Source organism: Pan paniscus, chromosome 1 (genome assembly GCF_029289425.2).
Source record: "Pan paniscus chromosome 1, NHGRI_mPanPan1-v2.0_pri, whole genome shotgun sequence".
In the NCBI taxonomy this organism is placed as follows: domain Eukaryota; kingdom Metazoa; phylum Chordata; class Mammalia; order Primates; family Hominidae; genus Pan; species Pan paniscus.
The window spans coordinates 89,623,738-89,648,581 of record NC_073249.2 but is presented as its reverse complement, the minus strand read 5'-3'; the positions used below and the strand labels follow the sequence as shown (position 1 = coordinate 89,648,581).

At 48.0% G+C, this 24,844-nt stretch overlaps 2 protein-coding genes across 11 annotated transcripts in view; one reads left to right on the top strand and one right to left on the bottom strand.

The window, feature by feature from the left end:
- The first annotated feature begins 1,815 nt into the window (after positions 1-1,815).
- On the top strand, positions 1,816-11,931 carry PEA15 (proliferation and apoptosis adaptor protein 15). The gene is made up of 4 exons (XM_003811886.5): positions 1,816-2,028; positions 8,106-8,279; positions 9,672-9,827; positions 9,984-11,931. The coding sequence occupies exons 2-4, from the start codon at positions 8,108-8,110 to the stop codon at positions 10,046-10,048; spliced, it is 393 nt and encodes a 130-aa protein (XP_003811934.1). The 5' UTR covers positions 1,816-2,028; positions 8,106-8,107; the 3' UTR covers positions 10,049-11,931.
- A 347-nt stretch (positions 11,932-12,278) lies between these two features.
- Positions 12,279-24,844, bottom strand: part of DCAF8 (DDB1 and CUL4 associated factor 8) — a 46,893-nt gene continuing 34,327 nt past the window's right edge. For all 10 annotated transcript variants that reach the window (XM_008964281.6, XM_008964287.6, XM_008964279.6 and 7 more), the window contains 7 exons: positions 22,155-22,227; positions 21,626-21,683; positions 21,006-21,113; positions 19,210-19,340; positions 15,408-15,527; positions 14,883-14,999; positions 12,279-14,267 (listed from right to left, as the gene is read on the bottom strand). In XM_008964281.6, coding sequence (XP_008962529.1) covers positions 14,151-14,267; positions 14,883-14,999; positions 15,408-15,527; positions 19,210-19,340; positions 21,006-21,113; positions 21,626-21,683; positions 22,155-22,227 — 724 coding nt within the window. In that variant the 3' untranslated portion in view covers positions 12,279-14,150. The remainder of the gene's footprint in view (positions 14,268-14,882; positions 15,000-15,407; positions 15,528-19,209; positions 19,341-21,005; positions 21,114-21,625; positions 21,684-22,154; positions 22,228-24,844) is intronic.

The window sequence follows — 24,844 nt, the reverse complement described above, 5'->3', positions numbered from 1 at the left end:
GCCCACCACCACACTCAGCTAACTTTTTTGTAGTTTTAGTAGAGACGGGGTTTCACCATGTTGGTCAGGCTAGTCTTGAACTCCTGACCTCAGGTGATCCACCTGCCTCAGCCTCCCAAAGTGCTGGGATTACAGGCGTGAGCCACCACGCCAAGCCAACATTATATTTTTCATGGATCAGGTGTAAAGTTGTTGCTGAGAGACTTAGAGGATTTCTAAGTATGGAAAGATGAGACCTGAGATTAGATATATTTTCACTCTCCACAGACAAGTCCAGGAAGTGTTCCTAGAGAATGTGGCAGGGGTGTAGAAAGCAGAAACTATGTATTCATTCCAACTTGTAGCTATTTAATAAATGTTTAATAAGTAGTATGGGCACTAAGCTAGTCTTACAATAATATTGTGGAGCTTACTGTCTAGCATAGGTCAGTGGAAGGCCCCGGTCTAAATAATAGCTCCTATTTTTTAAGCACCCATCTATGCCAGTCCCTAGAGACTTACTATTTCTGAATCTCAGAAGAACCCTCAGAAATAGACATTGGCACCCTGATCTGACCGGTGAGGACACTAAGGCTTTCAGGCATAACTTGCCCAAGGAATGGGTGGAACTAGCACGCAGCCCAAGGCCCCTGTGTCTTGTTGCCTCCAGACCTGAGCCTTTCACTTAGAAACTACATGAGTCTCAAAGATGGGTCAACGAAATAGGTTTTGTCCCTACAACACAGAGCAAACATGATATATACAAAGGCAAATGATTAGTGTGTGACAGGGAATGCTGGGGAGAGGAAACAGCAGAGAAATGCTATGAAACCCAGAGCAGCAGGAACTTGGGCCTCTTCTAGGAATGGTGTAGACCCAAGAAAGGAGGGGCTCGTTTGAGGTTTCTGGAGGAGTCTCTGCCAGGTAGGAACTGAGGTGAGATGGGTGATCCTGGAAGTGGCACAAACACTGAGGGAAATCCCCCAACCTGGGCCTGCTGGAGTTCCTGGCAGGAAGGACCTACCCAGGGTCAGACTTCTTTCCAGGGCCAAACCCTGCCCAGAGCTGAGGCAAGACCCCTTAGGCTATAGAGATGGGGGTGAAAACAGATGCTTCTCCAATTCTTCCTTTCCTCTTTTCAGTCTGGCTGAGAATCTGGGGGAGGAAAGTCCCTGGGGTAGAGGGGAAGTGAGAGCTGCCACATTGGGCCTGGGCAGAGGGGCAGAGCTAGGAGACGGAGCTAAGTGTGGCTTTGCAAGTTGTCTATATTTGCATGCTGAGCTCACTGCTGCTCTTTTTCTCCCCAGAAAATAAAATTACATCATGGTAGGGGGAAGGCAGGAGTGGGGCATGTTTGGGAAAGGTGAGAGGCACGCAAGAGGGCCTGAAGGCATCATCCTGGAAAGAGAAGATCCAGGGCTCCTCAAGTCCCCATGTGGCCCCAACCCCTCACTCCCAATGTGGATAAGTCTGATCAGTCATTTTCCACTGCGCCCCTGACCCTTAAGGCAAGGCAAGAAGTTTTTACAAATATTAAAGCCAGCAGCTAAGAGAATCCAGCCCCCAAAGGCTTTCCAACCCCCTAAACCAAACCTACTCTGTGCCTCCCAGGGGTCCTAGGCACCGTGGTCATCCAAAGGTCAAAAGGGGAGGAGGGTGCCCTACTGGGTAAGAATTAAATATGAGAATTGTTTCGCAGTTCAGGGGGAAGAGACCGTCTCCGCTCCAGCCCTCCGCCCAATTCTGTCCCCCATCCTAGGAGTCTTCCAGAACCCCAGCCCCTCGGTCCCCCGCCCCCTCCTGCCTCTCCATCCCTCCCCCTCCTCCCGCCATTCCCCGCCCCCCGCCCCTCCCCGGCTCTGACATCACCGGCCAGCCGGGTGGAGTGAGCGGCGCTGGGCTCGGGCTCCGGCTCCGCGGGCGGAAGAGGCGGCGGCGGCGGCAGAAGCGGCGGCGGCGGCGGCGGGAGCCGAGGAGGAGGTTCCGGACGCTGCTTAGGAACCGGGGACTCAGGAGTGCCCGCGCCCTGAGCGCTCAGCTCCAGAGGCGGTGAGAGGGGCGGAGAGGAGACATGTCGCGGGGAAGGGGCAGATTTGGGGGTCTAGGCTTGGAGGGGCAACGATCTGGGACACCGGGGGCCAGACGGGGAGTGTGGGGACCCCGGACGAGTCCACTTTGTGTCAGGCCTCACGGGGTCCGTCCCTCGGTCGGTGCGTCCCGAGCGCCGAGCGTGTGCTGGAGGCGGCGTGGCTCCGGCCAGCCCGTTCCACGCTGAACGGCAGTTTGGGAGTCGGACCGGGGCCTGTGGATTAGGATGCAGCCTGCTTCCCGCCCAGCCGGCTCGGCCAGGCCAGCGCCCGCCCCTCCCTCCCCGCTCAGGCTTCGGACTCGCCTCCGCTGGCGGTCTCCCGGCCCAGCCCTGTCTCGGTTCCGCGGGCGGCTGGTACCATGTGCCCTCACCCCCAGCTCACTGCACCTGGGGAAGAGGTGGGCTTGGCGGAAAGCTTGTCCAGAGGGAAGGAGGAGCTGGGGGTGTAGAGAAGTGATGTATATCTAACGTAAAAACCCTTATTAATTTCATATAATCCGTGTCAAAACTGACAGGGAAACACGCACACCTATAAGGCACGCCAGCACACACAGTGACACACACCCATGTGACTTATACACATAGTCTAGCACACTCCAAATCACAAACGTCCCTGGACTACGCATCCGGCCGCCCACCACACCCCCACTCTGTGGGGTGGGGCATCCCATGAGGAGTCTTCTGAACTGCGGGCTCCAAGTCATCAGTCCGACAGGACAGCTGAGTGGACAGAAAGGGCCACTGTCCCCAAATCCATCCTGATTTTCTGGCAGCTTTTCCCAGCCCCATGGTTTCAGATTGTTCCTCTTTAAAACTGTGGGGAAAGATGGGAGAAAATCTTGGTCTCATTCCTCTAAAACAAGGAGACAGGATTTTGCAGACTAATGAGGGTAGGGGCTTCTGGTGGCTTCTCTTCCTGGGTCCAGTTAGGGCTTAGCGTGCTGGGAGTGGCTAGTTTCTGGGTAAGAGTGGCCAAGGGATGGAGGAGGAGGGGGTGGAAGAAACGGAGACGAAAAAGAATGGGTATGAGTCAGCCAAGAATGGAACCCAAGTCAGAGAGAGAATGAGAGGAATGTGTGTGAGAAGCAGACAGACATCTCCAGAGAGGTCCAGAGATAGTCAGGGAACCAGGGAGAGGGAGGAAGTGAGAGAAAGAGATGGTCAGAGAAGTGCAAAGAGTGTTTGAGAGTGCACTAAACAAATTAGGGAGGATGAAGGCTGGGGGAGACCACTGGGAGTTAGGGAAAGCGGTATGTGTGTCTGGGCCCCAGGCTGTCCGAGCGATTAGCTTTAATTGCTCTTCCCTTTGTGGTTAAATACTCCATTGGGGAAATTGCCAGTGATGCCCTAGGCTGCAGGCTTCCCTGGTTGCCTACTTCCTCAATTCCGTTCCCATCATGTGTGGATGTATTATCATGCATGAAGAGGGTCACAGAATCACAGAGCGCCTCACTCTCTCACACAGATCCTCACGCACAATGTCATGATGGATATCTTCACCAGCTGGTAGGCAGCCAACCACTGAATCTCCAAGCCACTCCCACCAAACTTACTCTGTCTTTTGTAGCAGGGATGCTCACCCCTTCCTAATTGCAGCTCCGAATATTCAGATGGGGACAGTGAAGCACAGATCTCAGGAGTCCTAAGTATTCATGGCTACCACTAAGTTGGATAGGTGAGTAGGAAATGCTAGAAGGGGTGAAAGCCTATAGAAAGGAGGAAAAGAGAGACTGAAAGATGAAGTAGAAAGGAAATGCATGACACAGAGTGAGAGAGATGGAGAGAGACAGAAATAGAAGCAGGGAGTGCCACACCAGAAGAGTGGAAACAGAGATGGGCTGGGGAGAGTCCTAGGCCCCATTCCCCTCCTCGCCATCAGCCGGCCCTCCTCTGCTCTGCCTGATCCAGTGCCAGCTATCTCCTGATGCCCCATCTTGGGTCTGGCTCTTTCTAGACCAAGGGCTGAAGGCTAATCCTTGTCCCCATGCCCAAAGGTAATCCATTTTGCTTCTTGGACTGAAGTGAACATTTTAGGGCCCAGATGTCCTGCCTCTCGTCACTTCCAGGCTGACCCTGGAGCCTCAAAACCCTCAATTTCCTTGTTACAGGAGTAAAGACAACCCCCTCCTCCCCCACAAAGCTGGATAAAAAGCTTAAAGAAGAAATTAATTGAGAATGATATTAAAGGAAATAAACTACAGGACTGCTTGAACTTGGGGCCCAGTTATAATTTAAAATAGGAAAGCTGGACCCCTACTCTCTCCCTTCCAACCCCTCTGCCTCTCCGTGATTACTTCCAACTTCAGGCAGAAGACTGACAGACTTGAGTGCCTGGGAGTCCCCTCCTGCCCAATACAGGGACCTCTAGGTCCTTGCAGCTGTCTGGGATGGCCCCTCCCCTCAGGCTTAGGCAGCTGCAACAGATGTGGAAGAGGGACGGGCAGCAACTCTTAATCTTCAGGCTTCCTTCTCGAATTTACAGAGGATTTGGAACCAAACGTTAGAAGGGATAATCTACCACGACTTAATGTCAAAATGCACAGAAATTCTTTTGGTGCTGCCACCTCCTCCACAGGTGGTTATCCCAATTGCCAGGCTTCTCAAAGCACTCCCAGGGCCTGGCTCTTCTTACCCCAGTGCCCATGGAGCTCCCACCTGTCCCACCCTAAAAGGTCAGTATATAATGGTCCTTACCTCCTGCCCCTCTTCCCCAGCATCCTCAGTTGGTTTGACCTTTGTCAGGGCTGTGCCTGGGGCCAGCTTGGAAGGAGAGGGAGGCAGGAAGGAAGGAAGGTGTGAGGAAGCGGTGAGCCTAGCACAGAAAGCTGGGAGGGAAGAGGACTGACTTCCTGGCAGCCGGGGCTCGGGTTCCTGATTCCTGCCCTGGTATCCTGTCCCAAGAATGGCCTCCGCCCAGACTGCCTGGTGATCCCTGAGCAGCTCTCTGCACTGCTCCAGAAATCAGGAGGATTTTTCAGAGCCCAGAGAGCAGATTTCTCCACGGGCCCTAAGGAAATCTGAATCTCTGGTGAGGAAAGTGACATGGAGGATGAAGGAAACAAGCTCTGCCAAGCCCCACCATGGCCAGGCCAGACCAGCCCAGGTACAACTGTTGATCAGTGAGAATTGAGAGCAGTTCCCCTAAACAACACTCCCTTTGCTTCTTCTGCCATACTAAGGCCTAGGCAAATGGATCTCTCCAAGAAGGGAGGCAACTGGGCTGCCTTTCCTTGTACCGTCAGGGGGCCTTATTCCTATCCTTTCTGTCCCTTCTTACTCACCATTCCCCACACTCCTCCCATCTAGTGGTGTCATCCTAACGACTGGGGGTGGGGGGCACCCAGAACTGAGGTTGCTATAGTAACAGATGAGCTGAGGCTACAGCCTTCTATAGTTGTGGACCGTATGCTCTCCTCCCCCTCGCCCCCCATGCCTCATTTGCAGCCTTAGTCTCTTTCTGTCTCCCAACTCCAGCTCTCTTTCTCCATTCTGTAGGCTCCCCTCACCCCTCTGGATGTGAGCCTGTGGTTATATGCCTTCTTACACATGCTCTTGGCTGGTTTAGACACATACAAACACACACACGACAGATACTCACAGCCAGTGCACCCACAGCCATATATCCAGTGCTGGCACATACACCTCCATTACCAGAACATCCAAACACACCCACAGCCATATATCCAGTGCTGGCACATACACCTCCATTACCAGAACATCCAAACACACCCACAGATACCCAGCCACTGCCTCCTCCAGAGCTGTGCCCACAACCCGGGGATTAGCATCCATAAGATCCGAGCACACACACATTTCTCCTCTGCCACTTTAACATTCCTACCCCCATCTCTCTTAGGGGCCTCCTTGTATCTTTCACTCTCTTAGAAAGCTCCTACCCACTGCCCCCAAGTCTTTGTGGGTGAGTGTGTTACACACATTAATCTCTTCCCGCCTACCTCCTCTGTAGATCTGTTTTAGATTCAAAGCCCTAAATCTGAACTCCTCCCGACACACACACACACACACACACACACACACACACACACAGATGCACTCTTTCCTCCCGCAGGATCTGTAATATTTACAAACTCTCCTTCCATATGAAAGCAGGGAAGTATAACCCCCAATCCTGCCCCCTTTTCCAGCTGAGGGCTTGGCCCCAGAGTTTCCTCCACTGGGGCAGGGTCTTCTTGTCTCCTGCTGCGCTTTCCCTTCCAGTTGTACTCATGCCCCCCTACTCATTCTTATCTCCATCTCTAGTCCCCTCCCCATCATCCCCCTCACCCGTACCCCCCTCCTTCTGTCCTTGGATTATCAGTGAAGTGAGGGGGGTTGGGCTCCAGAGCTTGCTGCTGTGACCTAGATTTCAAGGCAGAGACAGTTCCTGGTGCTGACAGTCAGAGAGCATTGTTCCTGGCCCGGCCTGGCAGGGCCACTGCTGGGCCCTTCTGTCTGGTTGCACCTGGGTGTGCAACTGAGCATGCCTATGACTGCCTGTTTCTTGCGGGGGTCATGGTAGCCCTCCTGTCTGGCTCATTGTCTGCCTGTGTCATGGTGCCTGCCACCAAGGGAGGCTTGTTTATTCTGGTCCGGGTAGGGGGCTGGGAATGGGGACTTCTGGGTCTGTATCTCTTATTTTGTGACCACCATGCCAATCTCAGTTCCCCTGCAGTAGAGCAAGAAGGAAAATGTGAATGTGTCAACCAAGCCCCTTTGATCTGCCACATTCCCAGCCTAATGCTGGGGTGATTTGCAGGCAGCCTCAGTCAGGGACAAGGTCATCTTGCTGCTTGCCCACCCCTTGGTCTAGTCGCATACAGTGTGTTTATGATACAATTTACTTTTTAAAACATGCTTTACTTTTCTGACTAAAAGGAAATAGATACTCATTGTGGAAATAAGTTCCATTTTTGAGCTTACCACTAGTGTCACATTTTATCAAATCCAGAAAGTCCATTCAAACATCTGACCTTCTTTCTTCTGTCTTAGCCACAGTTCCTATCTTAGTGGAAGGAAGGCCTTGAATGTTCTCTACTTCTCACCTAAGGATCATGAAAGAGGGATGGGGTGAAAGCCTAGGTGAGATCTGGCCTTGCTGATCTCATCAGACCATGCTGAAGGTAGTGCCAGTAGGATGTTGATACGAGAAGGGGGGGCAGTCCCCTTTTGCCATTCTCCCAAAGCCGCATCTAAAGTCCCCTCCCCCCACCACCCAGCCAGCCTGGGAACTGGGCAGGGGGCCAGAGCCAGTCGCTTGGTATTCTTGGGCACGGGGGCTGCAGGCACAGCACAAAGGGTAGCAGAGAGAGCTGAGTGGGGGCCTGGTAACCATCAAAGGAGAAAATGGGCTCCACAAAGGTGGGGGTGGTCCATTGCTTCCCCCACCTCGAACCCTAATGACTGAATACAAGGCTAGCATGGTGGGGCCAAGGAACCATCAGACCAAGCAACTAGGCATCCATCCAAAATGAGTCATTAGTGGGGTGGTGGGGAGTTGAAGTGAGGGACCCCTTTGCCTTTGAGGCAGAATGGGGAAGCTAGAACACATGAGTTCCTACCAAACCCTCCAGCTCTTTATCAGATTCTCACTGCCACAGCAAGCCTCGCCCTGGTTGTTTTGGAGTTTTTTTTCCCTGACATGGGGAGGGGTTGGAAGTGGGTGGGGCGATTCTGAGGGGGGACTTGGAGAGAGCGGATGAGAAAGTCGGGAGCAGGTTGCTATGGTAACCGCCTCCTCAGTCAGGGGAACTGTTGCCAGGGTTACTGTTAGAGGGGGAAAACAGAAGAAAAAGATGGTGGGGGGAAGGAGGTATGACTTGTCACTCTAGGCTCCAGCCTGGCTCCTAGCTTCCCGTCTACCCTGACCGCCTCCCCTAGGTCTTCCTTTTCTCCCTCCAGCCCTAGCCACCTCCAGCCTCCATGTTCCAGGCACATGCCTGGTAGGGCAGAGTGGGGAGTAGGAGGGTAGTGCCAGTGAGTAAACCAGACTCCATACCTTAAGCTCAACTCCTATCCCTTTGTCGCCTCCCAACCCCAGTCATGGCTGAGTACGGGACCCTCCTGCAAGACCTGACCAACAACATCACCCTTGAAGATCTAGAACAGCTCAAGTCGGCCTGCAAGGAAGACATCCCCAGCGAAAAGAGTGAGGAGATCACTACTGGCAGTGCCTGGTTTAGCTTCCTGGAGAGCCACAACAAGCTGGACAAAGGTGGGGGAGGGGAGCACAGGGGTCCTGTCATCAGTCATTCAGGCTCAGTTCATTCAGCAAATAGAGATGAGCTCAAAGCTTTTATATCCACAATGTGTACCCCTCTATAGCAAGGCAGAAGAGAGGTGCTCTAAGAGTATGGGGGCCTTAGACATTTTTCACTGTGCCCCTCATCAGTAAAAAATGTTATTCAGATACTCCTGTGCTATTATCACATATACAACAGAACATAAAAACAATCTAAAAATAGTAAAATTTTAAGTGGCAAAAATTGGGAAGAATTCTAGACAATAAAAATGGAAGAATACCTGAATGAGGGGAGAACTCGAAGTGTAATCTAATCTGGTAAATAGTAACACTAATCTTTGTTAAGCATTTTTTAAAAACTGGTAAAACTTAAAACTACAAGTTCTATCATTTTCTTATCCACTTTGAGAGACTACTGCTTGGGGAGTGGGATCTATGGATTAGAGTAATCCCGCACAGCTGGAGGCTTTAGGGAAGAATTGGTGTTTAAGATGGCCCTGAAAGGTGAGTGGGATTTCTAAGGCGAGATCCAAAGGAGGGCATGCCAGGCAGAGGAACACTGTCACAGAGTATCTAGTGTGTTTGGAAATGCAATCAGTCCTGCTTGGCTTGACTAGGATGTAGGGTGTTTAGAAATGGCTGGGAAGGTAAGGTAAGACTGTGTTGTAGAGAGCCTGGGTATTGGATAGGTGAGGTGAGTGAACTCAGGGCCCTTCAGATATACTATTCTGACTGCTGTGTGGCTGGCAGGGAGAACGTATAAAGGAGGACGTGTTACAGTTAGACTATGGCAACAGTCAGAGGGGAGGAGCCAGGGAAGAAGGTCTAAGGGCATCTATAATCTCCTGGAATTGGCCAAGCCATGGACATCGTCCTTCTGGTGGTGTCCATACCTTCTCTCATTTAGAATAACGTTTCTCACCAGGCCCAGAATCTCTCCTGGGTTGCCTAGAGATTCCACCCTGCTGGTCCTACATGTGCTGTCAGCAAATTCTGATACTTACTTGGATGGAAAGTGGAAAAGGATGGGGGTGGGGGTGGGGTATCTGGAAGTCAAGTTGATTTTTCTTTTGTCCCCTCCCCACAACATATGGGAGCTAGTATCTCAGCTAAACCCCTCATTCTAACCACAATCTAGAAACTTCACTGACCAACTATCTGCCCTTCCTGCGAACAGTCCTCTGTATTGTTGTTTGGGTACCTTAGCTTTCTTCTCCTGGATTAGTAGCCCCTCTTCCTCCAGTGTTGTACCCTCCCATAACCAATGTCAGCAACTCAGCTTTGGTTCCAGGTCACTAGTCTGGTGGAGTAGGGGAAGCTGACCTCTACAGCCTAGCTCTGACCCTATCTCCTGCCTTCCTCCAGACAACCTCTCCTACATTGAGCATATCTTTGAGATCTCCCGCCGTCCTGACCTACTCACTATGGTGGTTGACTACAGAACCCGTGTGCTGAAGATCTCTGAGGAGGATGAGCTGGACACCAAGCTAACCCGTATCCCCAGTGCCAAGAAGTACAAAGGTAAGCGGCCACTCCTTTAACTAGCTGCACCTCTGCCTCGTCCCGTTGACTATCTTTGTAGTACTTGAGTTTTGGGAGAGTGGAGGCAGATGCCCAATGGGCCTGCCTGGCATCTCCCACACTGCTGTCCCTGGACACATCCCTTTTTGCCCCCAGACATTATCCGGCAGCCCTCTGAGGAAGAGATCATCAAATTGGCTCCCCCACCGAAGAAGGCCTGAGCAAGGGGGAGGAAGAGGAAGGTTGGACCTTCATCAGACCACTCCCTTCCCCCATCCTCCAGGAGAGGGGGCAAGGGCAACCCACCATCTACCCACTTACTAACCTGGTCCTAACCCCCTTACTGTGCGCGTGTGTGTGCGTGTGCGCACGCTCTGGCTGTTTGTCTATATGTCTAGCTCATCTAGTTCCTCTTCTTAAGGGGATGGGGGTCAGGGGCTAGGGGAGGGGGCTGAGTTTCCCCACTTTAGGAGGAGGTGGGGGCTATTTCTATGCAAATAGAAATCAGCACATTCCTCCTACTTCCCTTTCCTCCACTCCCCCCATATCTTTAAAGTGTGGAAGCAGAAAGGACCTGCATTTTCCTACATTGAGGAGCTGACATAGGGGTAAGGTATGGGAGAGGTAGGTGAATCCAGGGAAAAGCAGTGGGGAGGGAAGGCAAAGAGACCACTCATCCCCCACCTGGAAGGGGCAAAGAAAAGCCAGAGTTCCATGTTTGTACTCCTGTGCTGGACTAGCTGTTTCCTGAGTACCAGCAGGTCCCTTTTTGCCTCTCATGGGCCTAGCATAGGTATGAGCCAGGGATCCTTTCCTGGTCCCTAAGATCAAACCCCATGGAGCAGCCAGCATTAGATGCCCCCACCCACCTGTACTCTGGAGAGACTGTGCTGGGAACATGTACCACTGAGCCTGAGATGGGGATGAGGGCAGAGAGAGGGGAGCCCCCTCTTCCACTCAGTTGTTCCTACTCAGACTGTTGCACTCTAAACCTAGGGAGGCTGAAGAATGAGACCCTTAGGTTTTAACACGAATCCTGACACCACCATCTATAGGGTCCCAACTTGGTTATTGTAGGCAACCTTCCCTCTCTCCTTGGTGAAGAACATCCCAAGCCAGAAAGAAGTTAACTACAGTGTTTTCCTTTGCACCGATCCCCACCCCAATTCAATCCCGGAAGGCACTTAGGAAACCCTTCTTTACTAGATATCCTGGCCCCCTGGGCTTGTGAACACCTCCTAGCCACATCACTACAGTACAGTGAGTGACCCCAGCCTCCTGCCTACCCCAAGATGCCCCTCCCCACCCTGACCGTGCTAACTGTGTGTACATATATATTCTACATATATGTATATTAAAACTGCACTGCCATGTCTGCCCTTTTTTGTGGTGTCTAGCATTAACTTATTGTCTAGGCCAGAGCGGGGGTGGGAGGGGAATGCCACAGTGAAGGGAGTGGCAGAATCAAATTGCTACATAGTCCAAACAAAAAAGAAAGCTTTTTCAAAAAACATTAAATTCACATGCAGTCTCAGAGATTGTTTAGACAAAGTTCAAGTTAGGAGCTTTTAGGATGTGGGAGTAAAACTTTAATGGGAGGGGAGGGCTGGCTGCTGGAAGAAGGAAGAAGCCAGACTGGTTAGACAGTACTCTTAACTCCTAGCCCAGCCTAGCGTGCCCTGCCCCTCTGGCCACTGCTGCAGACACCTGCCTTAACACACACACCTCTAGGACTCCACAGTTTTGCCTTAAAGGACCTTCCCAAGTCTCCCTTTCCCTGTCTGGCTTCTCCCTTAAGAAGAGAGAGATACTTGTAGAATTGGGTGGGGGGAATGAGCATGAACTGTCCTTCCATTTGGGATATGTTACATTAGAGTGAGAGAGAGAATAAGGAGCCTTTCTTATGGAAGAAATGGGAGAAGAGAGACAGGGTTCTTTTCAGCAGAGTCTAGTAGTTTCTCTGTAAGGCAAAATAATCTAAAAAGACTAACCTGCCCACCCACTCCTTATATTGCTGTGAGATTGCCCCTATCTTGTGCTCTTCTGTCTGCAGTGTGCACGGCCTTGTTCTAACCCGGAATAAAGGTGATTGATTGTATTGCAACTAACTGATTTTAAAATTTCTGTGAGTGACCAGGATTTTGCAGGCTTTGAATCACTGGGAAGGGAGGGGGAACAATATTTATGGCCCAGAGCAAGGGCTGGGAAAATACCCCAAGTGTATACCCTCACCCCACCCAATCTCCTAAGTATCACTGAGCTAAATGGAGTGTATCCTACTTCCAACAGTCTCCAATTGGAGCCCAAGCACTGGAAATACGGGTCTCCCAAAATGGACTTTCTAACACTGTATCATGTGCAGAATGAGAGGGGAAGGCTAGGTACCTACATTAGTAGGAACAAAAACCATCCATTGTGAATAAATGGACCACATACCACACAGAGCAGCAGTCGGGAGAAGAAAAGCTTTACTGGGAGAAAATACAATAAATTCCAGAGTGCATGGTTTTTAGCCCACCCTATCACCCCACCAGCAATAGGAACACAGACCACTCAATCACCACACATTCCCTACCTCAGGGAGTAAGTACAGCAGCCAACATCTGGTCTCAGAGCTGCTGGGAAAAGGGGCAGGAGGAAGAAGTATCTGGGGATACCATTCTCTCACTCTTTTCCCCTCCTTCCTGGCCTGATTTAGTAGAATCTGACTGTCCCAGGATACAGAATTCTTGGTTGGATCTTGTGGAACTGGGGGCAAAAAAATAGCAGCAAAAGCACTTAAGGGCAAGAATTCAGCTGGGACTTTCAGACTCAGTGACCAGTGACAAGACAAGTGCCCAAGCTCCAGCCACTGTAATCAGTCCTTAGATTAATGACTTATTCCTCAATCCTAAAATATCAAGAGGTGGACAAGGTTTAAGTCAAACCCAGGAAGTCTTTCCCTTCACTCTTCTATAAAGAAGGGAACTGGCATGAAGTTGGATGGCTTAAAGATCAAGCAGCTAAAGGTAAGAGAGACAGAGTGAGAGAGTGTGTATGTATGTGTGTGGTGTGTGTGTACATGTCTTCTGTCACAAACTACCACAATAGTCTGCAGTGGTGGCACCACCCTAAAGTAGTTAAGTTTTAAAGGCAGGCCAGCCTCTGGTTAGAAGAGCCATCCTTGGAACCCCCTACAAGACTTAAGGAGAGGTAGGAGATCTGAGGCAGAGCTGAGAGGAATTTCCTGTTTTTCCCAACCCCTACGCCAAAGCAGGGAACCAGGAAGGGCAGAAATGAGGATCCTTCCATTCTCGAGCCTCCTAAAACCTAAAGGGTAAGTCCCAATCTCTAGTGACCATACATAGAGGTAAACTGACCCCAGGTGTCACTTCCACACCATTACTCTTGTTCACTCTTAAGTCCCTTTATTGCATTCATAGAGAATATATAGGTATTTAAACTTTGACAATAATTTTACCTTGATACATCCAAGTTTGACTTGCTTTTTAATATATTTATAGATATAAAATTAGGCCTCTAACAGTGATAGGGACAGGGAGATTGCTGCCACCAAACAATGTTTCTTAAAAAAATAACAGAAGAGGTAATATCCTTCCTATTCTTCCTTCACTTCTGCCCCTCCTCCCACCTCTTCCCAACCTCCCTCACCTGACCTATTTAGGGGGTGATGGGATGAAGAGAAGAGAGTGAAGGATATGTAATCAAGTGCAAAACACTGTGATAAGTACAGAGAATGAATAAGGTGGAAAGGAAAGTGAAGAGTGTGGGATGGTTAGGGGCTTTAAGGACTTCCCAGGAAAATAGGATTCTGGGATGGGGTTGCTGAGGGGGGGAAAAACCAACTGTCATAAACTTTTAAAAAACAAAGGAAGAAAAGGTCAAAAACCTAAACCAAAGAGAGAGTGGCACTCCTACCCTCCACTCTGGCCCCTTGGTACTGAATAGCCAGTTGTTCCCCCCACCCCTCCCCCCACCCAAGAAACAAGGGAGATTAAAGAAAAAGAAACCCCATTCCCTATCCCAAACCAGTTAACAAAATAGGCTTCCCTCTCCTCTCAAAAAGAGGCTTTGGGGAGAGGCCATTTCTGCTGAGTCCTATGCACCTCTCCATGGAGCCCCATTCCAGGGCTCAACTCCCATTCCTAGGTACTCTTTGTTGGTTCACTCCTCTGGTTTGTCCTTCTCCTGGGATGTCTTTCTTTTATCTAAAGCAAAAAGTCCAAAGTGCGTTTCTGCTGAATGTAGGGCCTGGGACAGGAAAGGGTTGCCCAGGCAGGATCAGGTTGGCAGCCCCAGCCTGCCCCACCTAGGTATGAGGCCTCAAGATGGCATGCACTGCACCCGGTCAGGGCCCTCCTCCTCGTCCGATGTGTCTGAGGAGCTGGGAGACTCATCAGAGTCCGCGTCTGTCGCCCCAACCCCAGGTTCTCGCCAGCGCTGTGGATGGGAAAGGCTTGTTAGTAACTTCCCTGGATGGAACAAGGACAAGCCTGTTAGGTCTTAGCCAGAATTTAGATGCTTTAGGCCAGAGATCAGCAGAATTTTTCTTAAAGGGCCAGATAGTAAATACTTTAGACTTGTGGTCTATATGGTCTTTATTGCAACTATTCAACTCATTGTAGCGTGAAGGCCGCCACAGACAATACACAGAATGGGTGTGGCTGCAAGCCAATGAAACTTTATTTACAAAAACCAGCAGCAGGCCAACTGCCAGTCTGCCAACCCCTGAACTAGGCCTCTTTTGGCATAAGAGGAAAAATAGAAGGGTCACACTGAGACTTGTTATTTCTTCTCAATTCCCTCCTCCACCCTCCAGCTTTTGCCTTTATGAAGATAGCATTACACATGGACGGCAATGGACAAAAGTAGATACCACCCTTTTCTGCTGATGTCTCTTCCAAGGCTATATCAGGGATCTGATGGGGATAGAGGACAATGGATAGGAAATCCAACCAAGATCACCTGATTACTGCTTGAAGTCACTACTCTGGAACTTTTTAGCCCTCTTAAAAGGGTCACTCCCTTGGGAATTCATTTCCAACCCTAGCTTACCCGGTGATGGCGTCTCTGTCTCAGGTGATGCATAAGGAACCACAGCATGTGACTATCAAACAGGTCAGTTTGGTGCAAGCTATCTTCATCCCGCTCCCGCTTGTTCTTCTTAATCACCTGGAACCCAAAAAGGTTGGGAAGAGGGGGCAGCAATGAAGAGGAACCTGGGACCTGATCAAGAAGGCTGATCTCCTATCCCAATAAAAGCTTCCCTTAAGTTGAAGTGGAGCTACATTAGATTAGGAAATTATGCCCTAGGTTCAGCTGCTGAAAAGGTGGCAGGCTTTAATACAGAATAATTCTTAAAGATGCTCCTTATCCCCATCCTATTACAAATTAGTGCCACTTCACAGCTGCCCCCTGGAGCAGGACTGTTCCTACAGAGGAAATTACAGGAATGTGGGGGAGGGTGTTAGAGCAGTGCCTTTAAAGAACTGGGCAGCAAGTTATTCCTCCCTATGACAATAAGAATCAACAGTATGTGGATAAGCAGAAAGAAAATAACTTCTGTAGTCAGCCACTTACATCTTTTAACCCTGTCAGCTCAGTGGAAGCTTCAGCTGTGGGTGCCCAGATCTTCACATCATGGTCTAGGCCACTGGTTGCCAGCACAGGCAGGTGAGGGTGGGGCTCAAGACAGTTTACCTGGTCAGGAAGAAAGGAAAACACAGACTCAGCAGTGTGTGGGAGTAGGGTTTAAAAACCACTACTCACCTTGAGCCAAATAACTGCCCTTGATCAGGGCTGAGGCAGCTGCTGGGGAAGGGAGGCCCACCCATCCTGAGCCTAAGCCAAAGGGCACTGAGGGTAGAGAAACCAGACACAGACTGGGTATAAGACCAGGCACATCAATCATTTCCTATGTATAGGTCAGGGGTGGCTTCATCCCCAGATATGGCCCTAGGGGTGGGTGAGTGGACTGCCCAAGCTTACTGCTGGCTTCGTAAGAAGACAATGAAATCCAGATGACCTCATTCACTCCAGATTCCAAAGCTCCAACTTGCCCAAGGCTGGAAAAAACCATCTCAGTGGCTTTCACCAAGTGGCAAATAAATTTTAAAAAACGAAGAAAGCAGCAGCTGCCAATGAACCCCCAGAGAAGAGTCGGAGAACTATATTCATTTGGCACTGTTTACTAGAACTGGAGGAAGGCACAGGCTGAGAAGAGGAGGCTGAGTTGCAGGGAGTGGTGGGAGTGATGGAGGCTCATGTCTGCTTGAGAGAACCTTGCACATCCCAGGGGGAACATCCTACTACTTGCCCTGAGCACAACAGGCTCAGCTATAAGGCAGCACATTAAAACCAAGCAGCTTCTTGGGGCTCCCAAAGCCTCAATCTCAGCCACCCTCTGGGTAAATTCACTGAACAAGGCAAAAGAAATAAACTACAGCAGGCAGGCCTTCTAGCTTAGGCAGCTTCCTTCTGTCCGAAAGGCACCCATGCCCCCTGCTGTCTGACTTGGAAACATGAGCTTCCCTAAGGGAAGGGCAGGGAAGTTCCTACCCCATCCGGAAGAGTTAGTTCCAGATCTAGCTGCTAAAGCATTTTGAGTCTTTTAGTGAAAAGAGGAACACACAGGAAAGGCACCCTGCCTTGCAGCTGGACCTATAGTCCAAGAAAACAACTTCTTTTAGTTCTCTCTGGACCAACCACCTCCCCTGCCTCACCTGCACAGGCAGAGAACAGCTGAGGAGAAGTCAAGGGCAGGCATGGAAAATAGAGCTGACCTACAGACTTCCCACTTACTTTGACTTCCATCTTACAAATAAACAAATGCTCAGAAAAGACTGAAGCTAAGACTGAGCTTATGAATAAAACAGAAACCCCGTTCTTTATCTACTCCTCCCATTCCACATATCAGCCTATTGTGAAGTTTATCTTTGGGCTCTTTTAGGCAGTGCAGTTAAAGTCCAATGCCTGGAATAGTATCTATCTATAGTAATGGACAACTTACATATACAAACCTGCACTTTTTCATCTATCTCCTAATAAGCCCTTGTTACAGACCTGTACTCTGAGCTAGCTCTGCTTGAATAAGTCAGCAAAATAAAAAAACACAGGGGAACAATTCCTTGGAACTTAAGACTAAGGAAAAAGCCAGTGGCAAGAGGAACAAGAGAATAACATACAGTACCTGAATTGGAGCCTGCGGGGGGAGCCGACAGAGAACTTCTGGGCCAGAGTACCTGGTCACTTCACCAGACCTGTCTGAATGCCAGGACTTATCCTGTCAATAATGCCTGAGCAGAGAAAAGAGCTCTGGCCTTAGATGACTGGGCTGGGGGAATGTAGAGAATGGGATCAAGCATCAAAGTGCTCTTGGGAGACTAAGGGGCTGTCCTCTGATACCACCCCCAACCCTTGTCCCTGTGAAGCTGAATGGGAACAAAGAAAAGATCCTCAAATCAGTCAGGAGATCTGGGCAAGGTAGAAAATAACTTCTAAGATCTTTGGTTCTAACATTCTACGTTACAATTACATTCTACTCTACATTTACAATTTGCATGATATAGAACTGCTGAGTCTACTACATTGAAAGTAGTGCCTGGTAACCCCCACTGCTGGAAAATTAGGACCAAAAAACAGAGCAGAGGGAGCCAAGTAAAAGACCACATCGATCATTCAGCTTACACAGAGACAAGAACATCTAAGGAAATTTGCTTCAGGGGTAGCCTCTATATCTCTTATTCTACTCATTTACTCTTAGGACCACTAAAACTTAGGCCTGGGGCCCACCCATCCCAAGTAGATGCCTTCCTCACCTGGGCAAATGGGTTAATCATCAAACCCTGGCATTGGCTGAGCTAAAAGCAAACTGGCCTGCAGAATGCTTTCGGAGAATGGACAAATGCTGGCCTGGGAGAGGGCATTCAGCCCTGCATCTCTCTGGAACAGAATGCAAGGCAATAGCTTATGTCAAGAAAAAATTCACTGGCCCCTTCTGACTTCCTTTCTCTAAATGCCTATTGCATAATTCCCATTAAGACTCAAGTGTTTTGGGTTTGTTCACTGCAGATGACACAGGGGGACCTATGGAAGAGTTGGAAATGAAGCAGGGAAGAGTGAGACACACCTTGAACTTCTAGACTCCTCTCCATTTGTATTCAAACCATAAAAACCCTAGATCTATGCAGGTCCCAGGTCCCTGAAATTTAGAGGAAACCAGAAGAAAATTTGAAATACCCTTTTACCAGGGCAAGAAAAACATAAGGAATGGGATCCTGATTGCAAAGAACCATTCTAAGTTCTAAAACCACTCTCTGAAAAAACCTCATCAAGAGATGGCTAGGCTCTTTGAAGTTCCCCACAGCTAAGAAGGAATAAAAAGGAAGAGAGACTAAGCTGTCTCAGTCATTCCTTAGAGGCCTTGGATAACCAGACTATTCTGGGCAATCAGTATAATTTAGTCTTCCAAACTGTGTTTTTCCCATCTCCTGTGGTCCAAAAACCTTGTAACAGAAAGCGATTGAACTCTTTCCTAATTCTAGGTCTCAAAAAAAAAAAAAAAAAAAAAAGATAAGGTTAACCAGATACATCTTAAGAGCTGATTGCTCTTCATTCCCTAACTCGATTCTCACTCTTCCTTTTTGCCCTAACTCCACAGAGGGCTGCAGAACTCAAAGGACAGGCAGACTATGATACGATCATGGGTTATACAGCAAGTAGACTGCTCAGCTACTAAAAAACAATTGCCACATTTGCTTTCTCCTTATATGTACACATGTATATGTGTTTGTTATCTATTTGAATGTACGCATGACATTTCACCCCTAAATACTTCACAACATGTATCTCTTAAGTACAAGAATATTCTAAGTAATCAAATCAATTTAATATTGAATACCATGTTATCTAATGTATAAACCATATTCTAATTTTCCCAACTGTCCAAAAAATGCTCTTTATAGCTTTTATCTGCTAATCTAAGATCCAGCCAAGATCACTACTTAGTTTAGTTTAAAGGGAAGAGACATGGAGAAATCTTTAGCCTTGTGTAGGAGGGTACGCCCTGAACACTAACGCTTTTTCATTTGGAAAAGGTGCACGCCTAGAGATAAGTTACATCACTCAGGACAGGACAGAGGTTCTTCCCTAAGATCCCTTTCTTGTCTCAATAAACTGTGCTTTACAGGGACAGAAGATAGGAACAGGAAGAAAATAATCCATCAAAAACTCAGCACCTCCAGGCTAACTAGTCTTTTATGGCTGGCTGGACCTCTAAAACATGGTATCATGTAGTCACAGTGAGAATTCAGTGTCCCTGCTAAAACCTACCTTAATGACTGGAGAGATTAGGGAGCCAGCCAGCTCAGCACACCATACTCACCACGCCTCCCTTGTCCCCCTCCATGAACTGAATAATCTGGCAGGATGATTTCTCCCAGAGGAAGATGTGCCCACAGTCACTACCGCTCACCACAAACTCACTCTTGGGGCCATAGAAATTGACGCCTTTTACTGAAATGATAAATGAGGGAAGAAACCACATGAGGGTTGGCATCAGGCCTATATATATTCATCTCAAACGGAATTTAGTTATTCACAAACTCTAAATCAGCTAGATTATGCATGTTTAACAGATAGTTATAAGAATCACACCAGTCCCAAGAGATGATTTATATTCTCGCAAAGAGCTCGCTCCTTAGGGCAGAGGAATCTGCAGTCCTTTAGCAGCAGCCTTAGTCTCGTAAGTTTATACCCTATCAAGTAACCACAGGCCTCTCTAATCTCTTACCTGTCCCACCCTGAATCATCCCAGCTCTGCCTACTCTTAGGCAGCACTGTCTTATGGCCTAGGATTATCTTTGATATGTGGACTTCATTGGTACCTTGTCAGTATTTCTGGGTCATCAGCTGATCTGAGACTGATGAAGGTATATGCCACAACTGCCTCGAGAAGCAAGTGATCTGTGCTTGCTACCATTAACAGGGCTCCACTCTCCGGAATCAGTAAAAGAAGCCAAGAGTTCCAATGACTATGGTCAGTACAATATTGGCCATGAGACTGGCACCCTTCCTTTATCTGCCTGTGTACTGAGATCCAAGAACAGATTTTTCCCTCCCTTCTTACCAGCTCAGGAAAAAAAATAAAACTAACCTCTAACTGCTATCTCCAAGACAAAATCATGACAGGTATCTGCTAGGAGTGGTAACAATAGAGAAATGATTCCTCAACTTTTCTGGACATTAGAATCATGTGGGTAGTTTTTAAAAATCTCAGTGCTCAAGTTGCAGCCCATCCCTATTAAATCAGAATATATGGGGTTAAGGCCAAACTGTTATTTTTAAAAGAACACCAGGATTGGGATTGGTGGCTCATGCCCAGCACTTTGGGAAGTCAAGGCAGGCGGATCACTTGAGCCCAGGAGTTAGAGACCAGCTTGGGCAACATGGTGAAACCCCATCTCCACAAAAAATACAAAAATTAGCCAGGTGTAGAGGCATGCACCTGTAGTCCCAGCTACTCACGAGGCTGAAGTGGGAAGATCACCTGAGCCCGGGAGGTTGAGGCTGCAGTGCCTGGGAGGTCAAGGCTGCAGTGAGCCATAATTGCACCATGGCACTCCAGCCTGGACAACAGAGTGAGATCCTGTCTCATGAACACAAAACAAAACAAAAAACATCAGATGATTTCAATGTGCCCCAAAGTTTGGGAACCACAGACATGGAACAAAACAGGCCAATCTTGGGCTAGTTACTACCACCATTCCTCCTCTTCTGCCTCATCTAAAAGAATCGTTTACTCCTCCTTCCTAGAGGTATAAGGTCACTCCCTATTTTAAGCAATTCAGGACCACTGACTGAAGAGGGCTTTCCCTGACTCCCTAACAAGGCATTTGTGCTTCTTTTGAAGTTGCCTGAAATCTTAAAAACAGTTAGTCTAGCCTCCTTATGTCCAAACCAATTAGAAGCAACATTATTGGAGTGGCAAGAGATGCTCTTGAGCGCTTTCTCCTCTAGCATAGCGGAGAAAACATGAAAACTCCAGCCCAATTCAGGATAATCCCTCAGTGCCCATGGCAACACAGGCAGGTAGTTTCTATTTGTATGACCTGAGTAAGACACTGTGGTTCTCCAAAGCCAACAGGCTTGGGCCAAAGAAACCTAGGAAGACAGTCTCACCTGTGGCATTATTTCTGTGGCCCTTGTATCTCTTAACATACTGGGCCCCATCACTGTGAGAGGAGTTGAAGAGGTAAATGTCTTCATCATTGTAACTGGCCAGGAGCTCTGCCAAGAACAAGAACATAGCAGTGAAGGCAAAGGCTGAAAAAAGCAGGGACCAGGAGGTGGGGGTTGGGGTGGGGCTTCTTGCCAGTAGTGCCCCCTCCAAATACCCAGGTGTAGCACCCATCTTATTTGGAACACCAGGCAAGTCCGACTGTACAGGGTAGACTAAGAACACACTGCCAACCCAGGGGCAGCAGAATGCTCAAAAAGGTCATACCCATTAACTCAGGAATGAGTCAAAGGCATAAGAACCTGCTCAGGCAAGCAACCTGGGCTTCAGGACAGGCCCTGCCAAATATCATCTGCAGCATTCTGCAAATGGTACCTGGCATCTCCAAGGGTCATCTACTGTATCCTCCCGCTATGTGCTCACCATCAGCAGTTACTCCCCAGCTGCTCTACTTGGAGCTATAGCACAGTGGTGAGCACTGGAGGGCACATGCCTCACTGGCTCAGCAGCTCCCTAGACAGAGGGGGCATGCCAGCCTAGGAGCTGGGCCCTGCTCACGTACCTGTGCCGTCGTGGCTGTACACAAGACAGGTGATGTTTGCTTTGGACTCACTGTTCACCTGCAATAAGGAGCAGATACTGACTGATGCCCCACCCCCCCATTTGTTATACCATCTTCAGGAAATAGCTTTTCCTTCAAACTCCCCTATATCTTCTCCCAGAGATTTGAGAAAGACAGACAGAGACAAGAGTACAACTGATGAAACATGACCACCTCAGGGGGTAGCATCTTGGGGCTTTCTTTTGGTTGTCATCCATGTGCTAGCCATTTTATGTACACTGTCTCATTAGGCCTCACCATCAAGGTGCAAGGCAGTTATTTTTATTTCTATTTTGTCGATTAAAAAACTGAGGCTATCAGAAGTGAAGTGACTGCCAAGATCACAAAGCTGGTAAGTGGTAAAGCCAGGATTCAAATCCAGATGACTGACTTGAAAGTCCAAGCTCTTCCCACCATACCAACAAGTTCAGGTGCAGCCTTGGAGTTGAGTCAGGGAAGCCTGCAGCAACTGGCCCTTCATGAATCTTACCAGGTGATGAGGACAGAACTTCTTGAGTACTCCATTGTTCTCATTCTCATCAATTTTCCTCTGGTCATAAATCCTACAGTTGGAAAAGCAATGAAAATGTAAAAATGTACAAACGAATCCCTTGAAGAGCTGCAATTTCATGTAGTGGCAGGAAACTGCCAGCTGGAGGCAGATAAACAACGTTTTCCAAACCAAGCTTCTGGTTTGTGCTCTTCCTTAAAGGGCATCCCTTTTCCAATCCATTTCCAAACCCTAAATCTTTTGTTTGTTTGAGATGGGGTCCTGCTCTGTCACCCAGGCTATAGTGCAGTGGCATGACCCCGGCTCACTGCAACCTCCGCCTCATGGGTTCAAGCAATTCTCTTGCCTCAGCCTCCTAAATAGCTGGGACTATGGGCACGCACCACCACGCCCGGCCAATTTTTGTATTTTTAGTAGAGACAGAGTTTCATCATGTTGGCCAGGCAAACCCTTAAATCCTTTATCCACATACTTCCCATTTTAAGTGGCAATCCTCAATTCTGTCAGTTTGAAGTGGTTTATCTCTCTCCTCAAGTTTTATATCACATACTGCTACTTTTCACTGCAACAACTAACATTAGTATGGAGCTTTTTACGTGTACATTACCTACCGAAAAATGTTACTCACGGGCAGAAACCATGCTTAATGTAAGTCAATGGGTCTGTAATCCCTCCTTAAAACTGTATTTGGCCTGTTCTCCCTCTCATACCCCACAATAATTATTAAAAACTACCACCCATATCCTCAAGACTCCCTCTCCTTTCCTCATTCTTATCAAGCACACTACACCTTCACCTTCCTTCCTCTCTCTAATCCAAGCTTTAAACTCATGAGGACACACATATTATGTGTCAAATATTATGCTAGGTGCTAGAAATACAGTGAGGAACAAGACAGATCCAGTATCTGTTCTCACCCAGTCTCCTCCAATCTCAGAGCCAATCTCTTGAAAAATGCTCTTCATTTCATCCTTCCAGGGACCTTGTTTGATGATTATCTAATTTCTCAACCTCTTCCTCATCACCAGCTGGCCACTTTCTAAAAATCCTTCTGCTGACTGTCCTTTCCTACTATTGCTTTTTTTCTCCTTCCCCTTACAGTTACACTACTGAAAAGAACAATCAACATTCAATATTTCCACTTTCTTACTTCCTATTCACTTCTCAGTCCATCCTAATCTGGTTTTGGTCCTCAACTCACCACTGAGACTTCTCTGGCTGAAGTCATCAGTTAATTATATCCATTTGTTAAGTAGGTGTAAGTCTAGAGTTCAGAATAAGTGTGGTCTGCAGACACAGATGTAAGTCATATATCCATGTGTAAGGTGGTAGTTAAAGCATTGGTAATGGAATTAGATCTCCAAGGGAAAATACAGAGAGGATTTTCCCTTCGCCCTTTAGAATCTCTGGCCTGTTTCAGAATATAATGAAAACTCTAGTCCCTTCTCCCCAGAAAAATGCACATAAGCATACTTTCTGGAGGTTCACGTAATATTTGTACTTCGAGTTAAAATTCCCTGGTATAGAGTAAGATGAGAGCTGAAGACTGAGCTACTGGAGAACATCAGCATTTAATGGGTGGAGAAAGGAAGACACACCCATGAACAACACTGAGGAGTGGTTGGACATCAAGGAGAGAAGGTGCTTCAGGGAAGGAGTAATAATGTCAAGAGTAGAGAAAAAGACTTGAAAAGTACTTTGTTTGCTTTGGCAGTTAGGTTACTGATGACTTAAGCCTTGACATCCCTAGCTCACACGATCCTCCCGCCTCAACCTGCTGCGTAGCTGGGACTACAGGTACACACCACCATGCTGGGCTAATATTTTTATTTTTTGGTGGAGACAGCATCTGCCCAGCTTGGTCTCAAACTCCTGGCCTCAAAAGATTCTCCTGCCTCAGCCTCCCAAAGTGCTGGGATTACAGGTATAAGCCACTACACCCCAACTAAGTGTTTATTAATAGCCTACTATATTCTACATATGATGCTAGAACGGAGTTTGGCAAACTTTTTCTTAAAGGACAAGACAGTAAATGTTTTAAGCTGGTAAACTGGCAAACCATCTAATCTCTATTAAAACTATTGAATTCTGCCATTGTAGCATGAAAGTGGTCATAAACAACATGTAAAGTAAGGCCATGGCTGTGTTCCAATAAAACTTTATTTATAAAAACAAGCACCAGTTTGTCAAGCCCTGTGATAGACAGTAAGCATAGAAAGATTAATACAAACTTTCCTACCACTTTCTGAACATATGATAGGCCCTTGATAGTTTATATTTTACTTTTAGTTATTTTTTTTGAGACAGGGTCTCACTCTGTCATCCAGGATGGAGTGCAGTGGTGTAATCACAGCTCACTGTAGCCTCAAACTCCTGGGCTCAAGAGATCCTCTTCTGCCTCCCAAGTAGTTGGGACTACAGGAGCATACCACCACACCTGGAGATATTTAATTAATTAAAAAATTAAAATTTTTTCTTAATTTTTTTTTTTTTGGTAGAGACACAGTCTTGCTATATTGCCCAAGTTGGCCTTGAACTCCTGACCTCAAGCTATCCTCCAGCTTTGGCCTTCCAAAGTGCTCTAGTTTTATAGTCATGAGCCACCACACCAAGCCCCTTGACATTTTAAGTCACGTAAGGAATAGTGTGCACACCTTTACCACATCTCT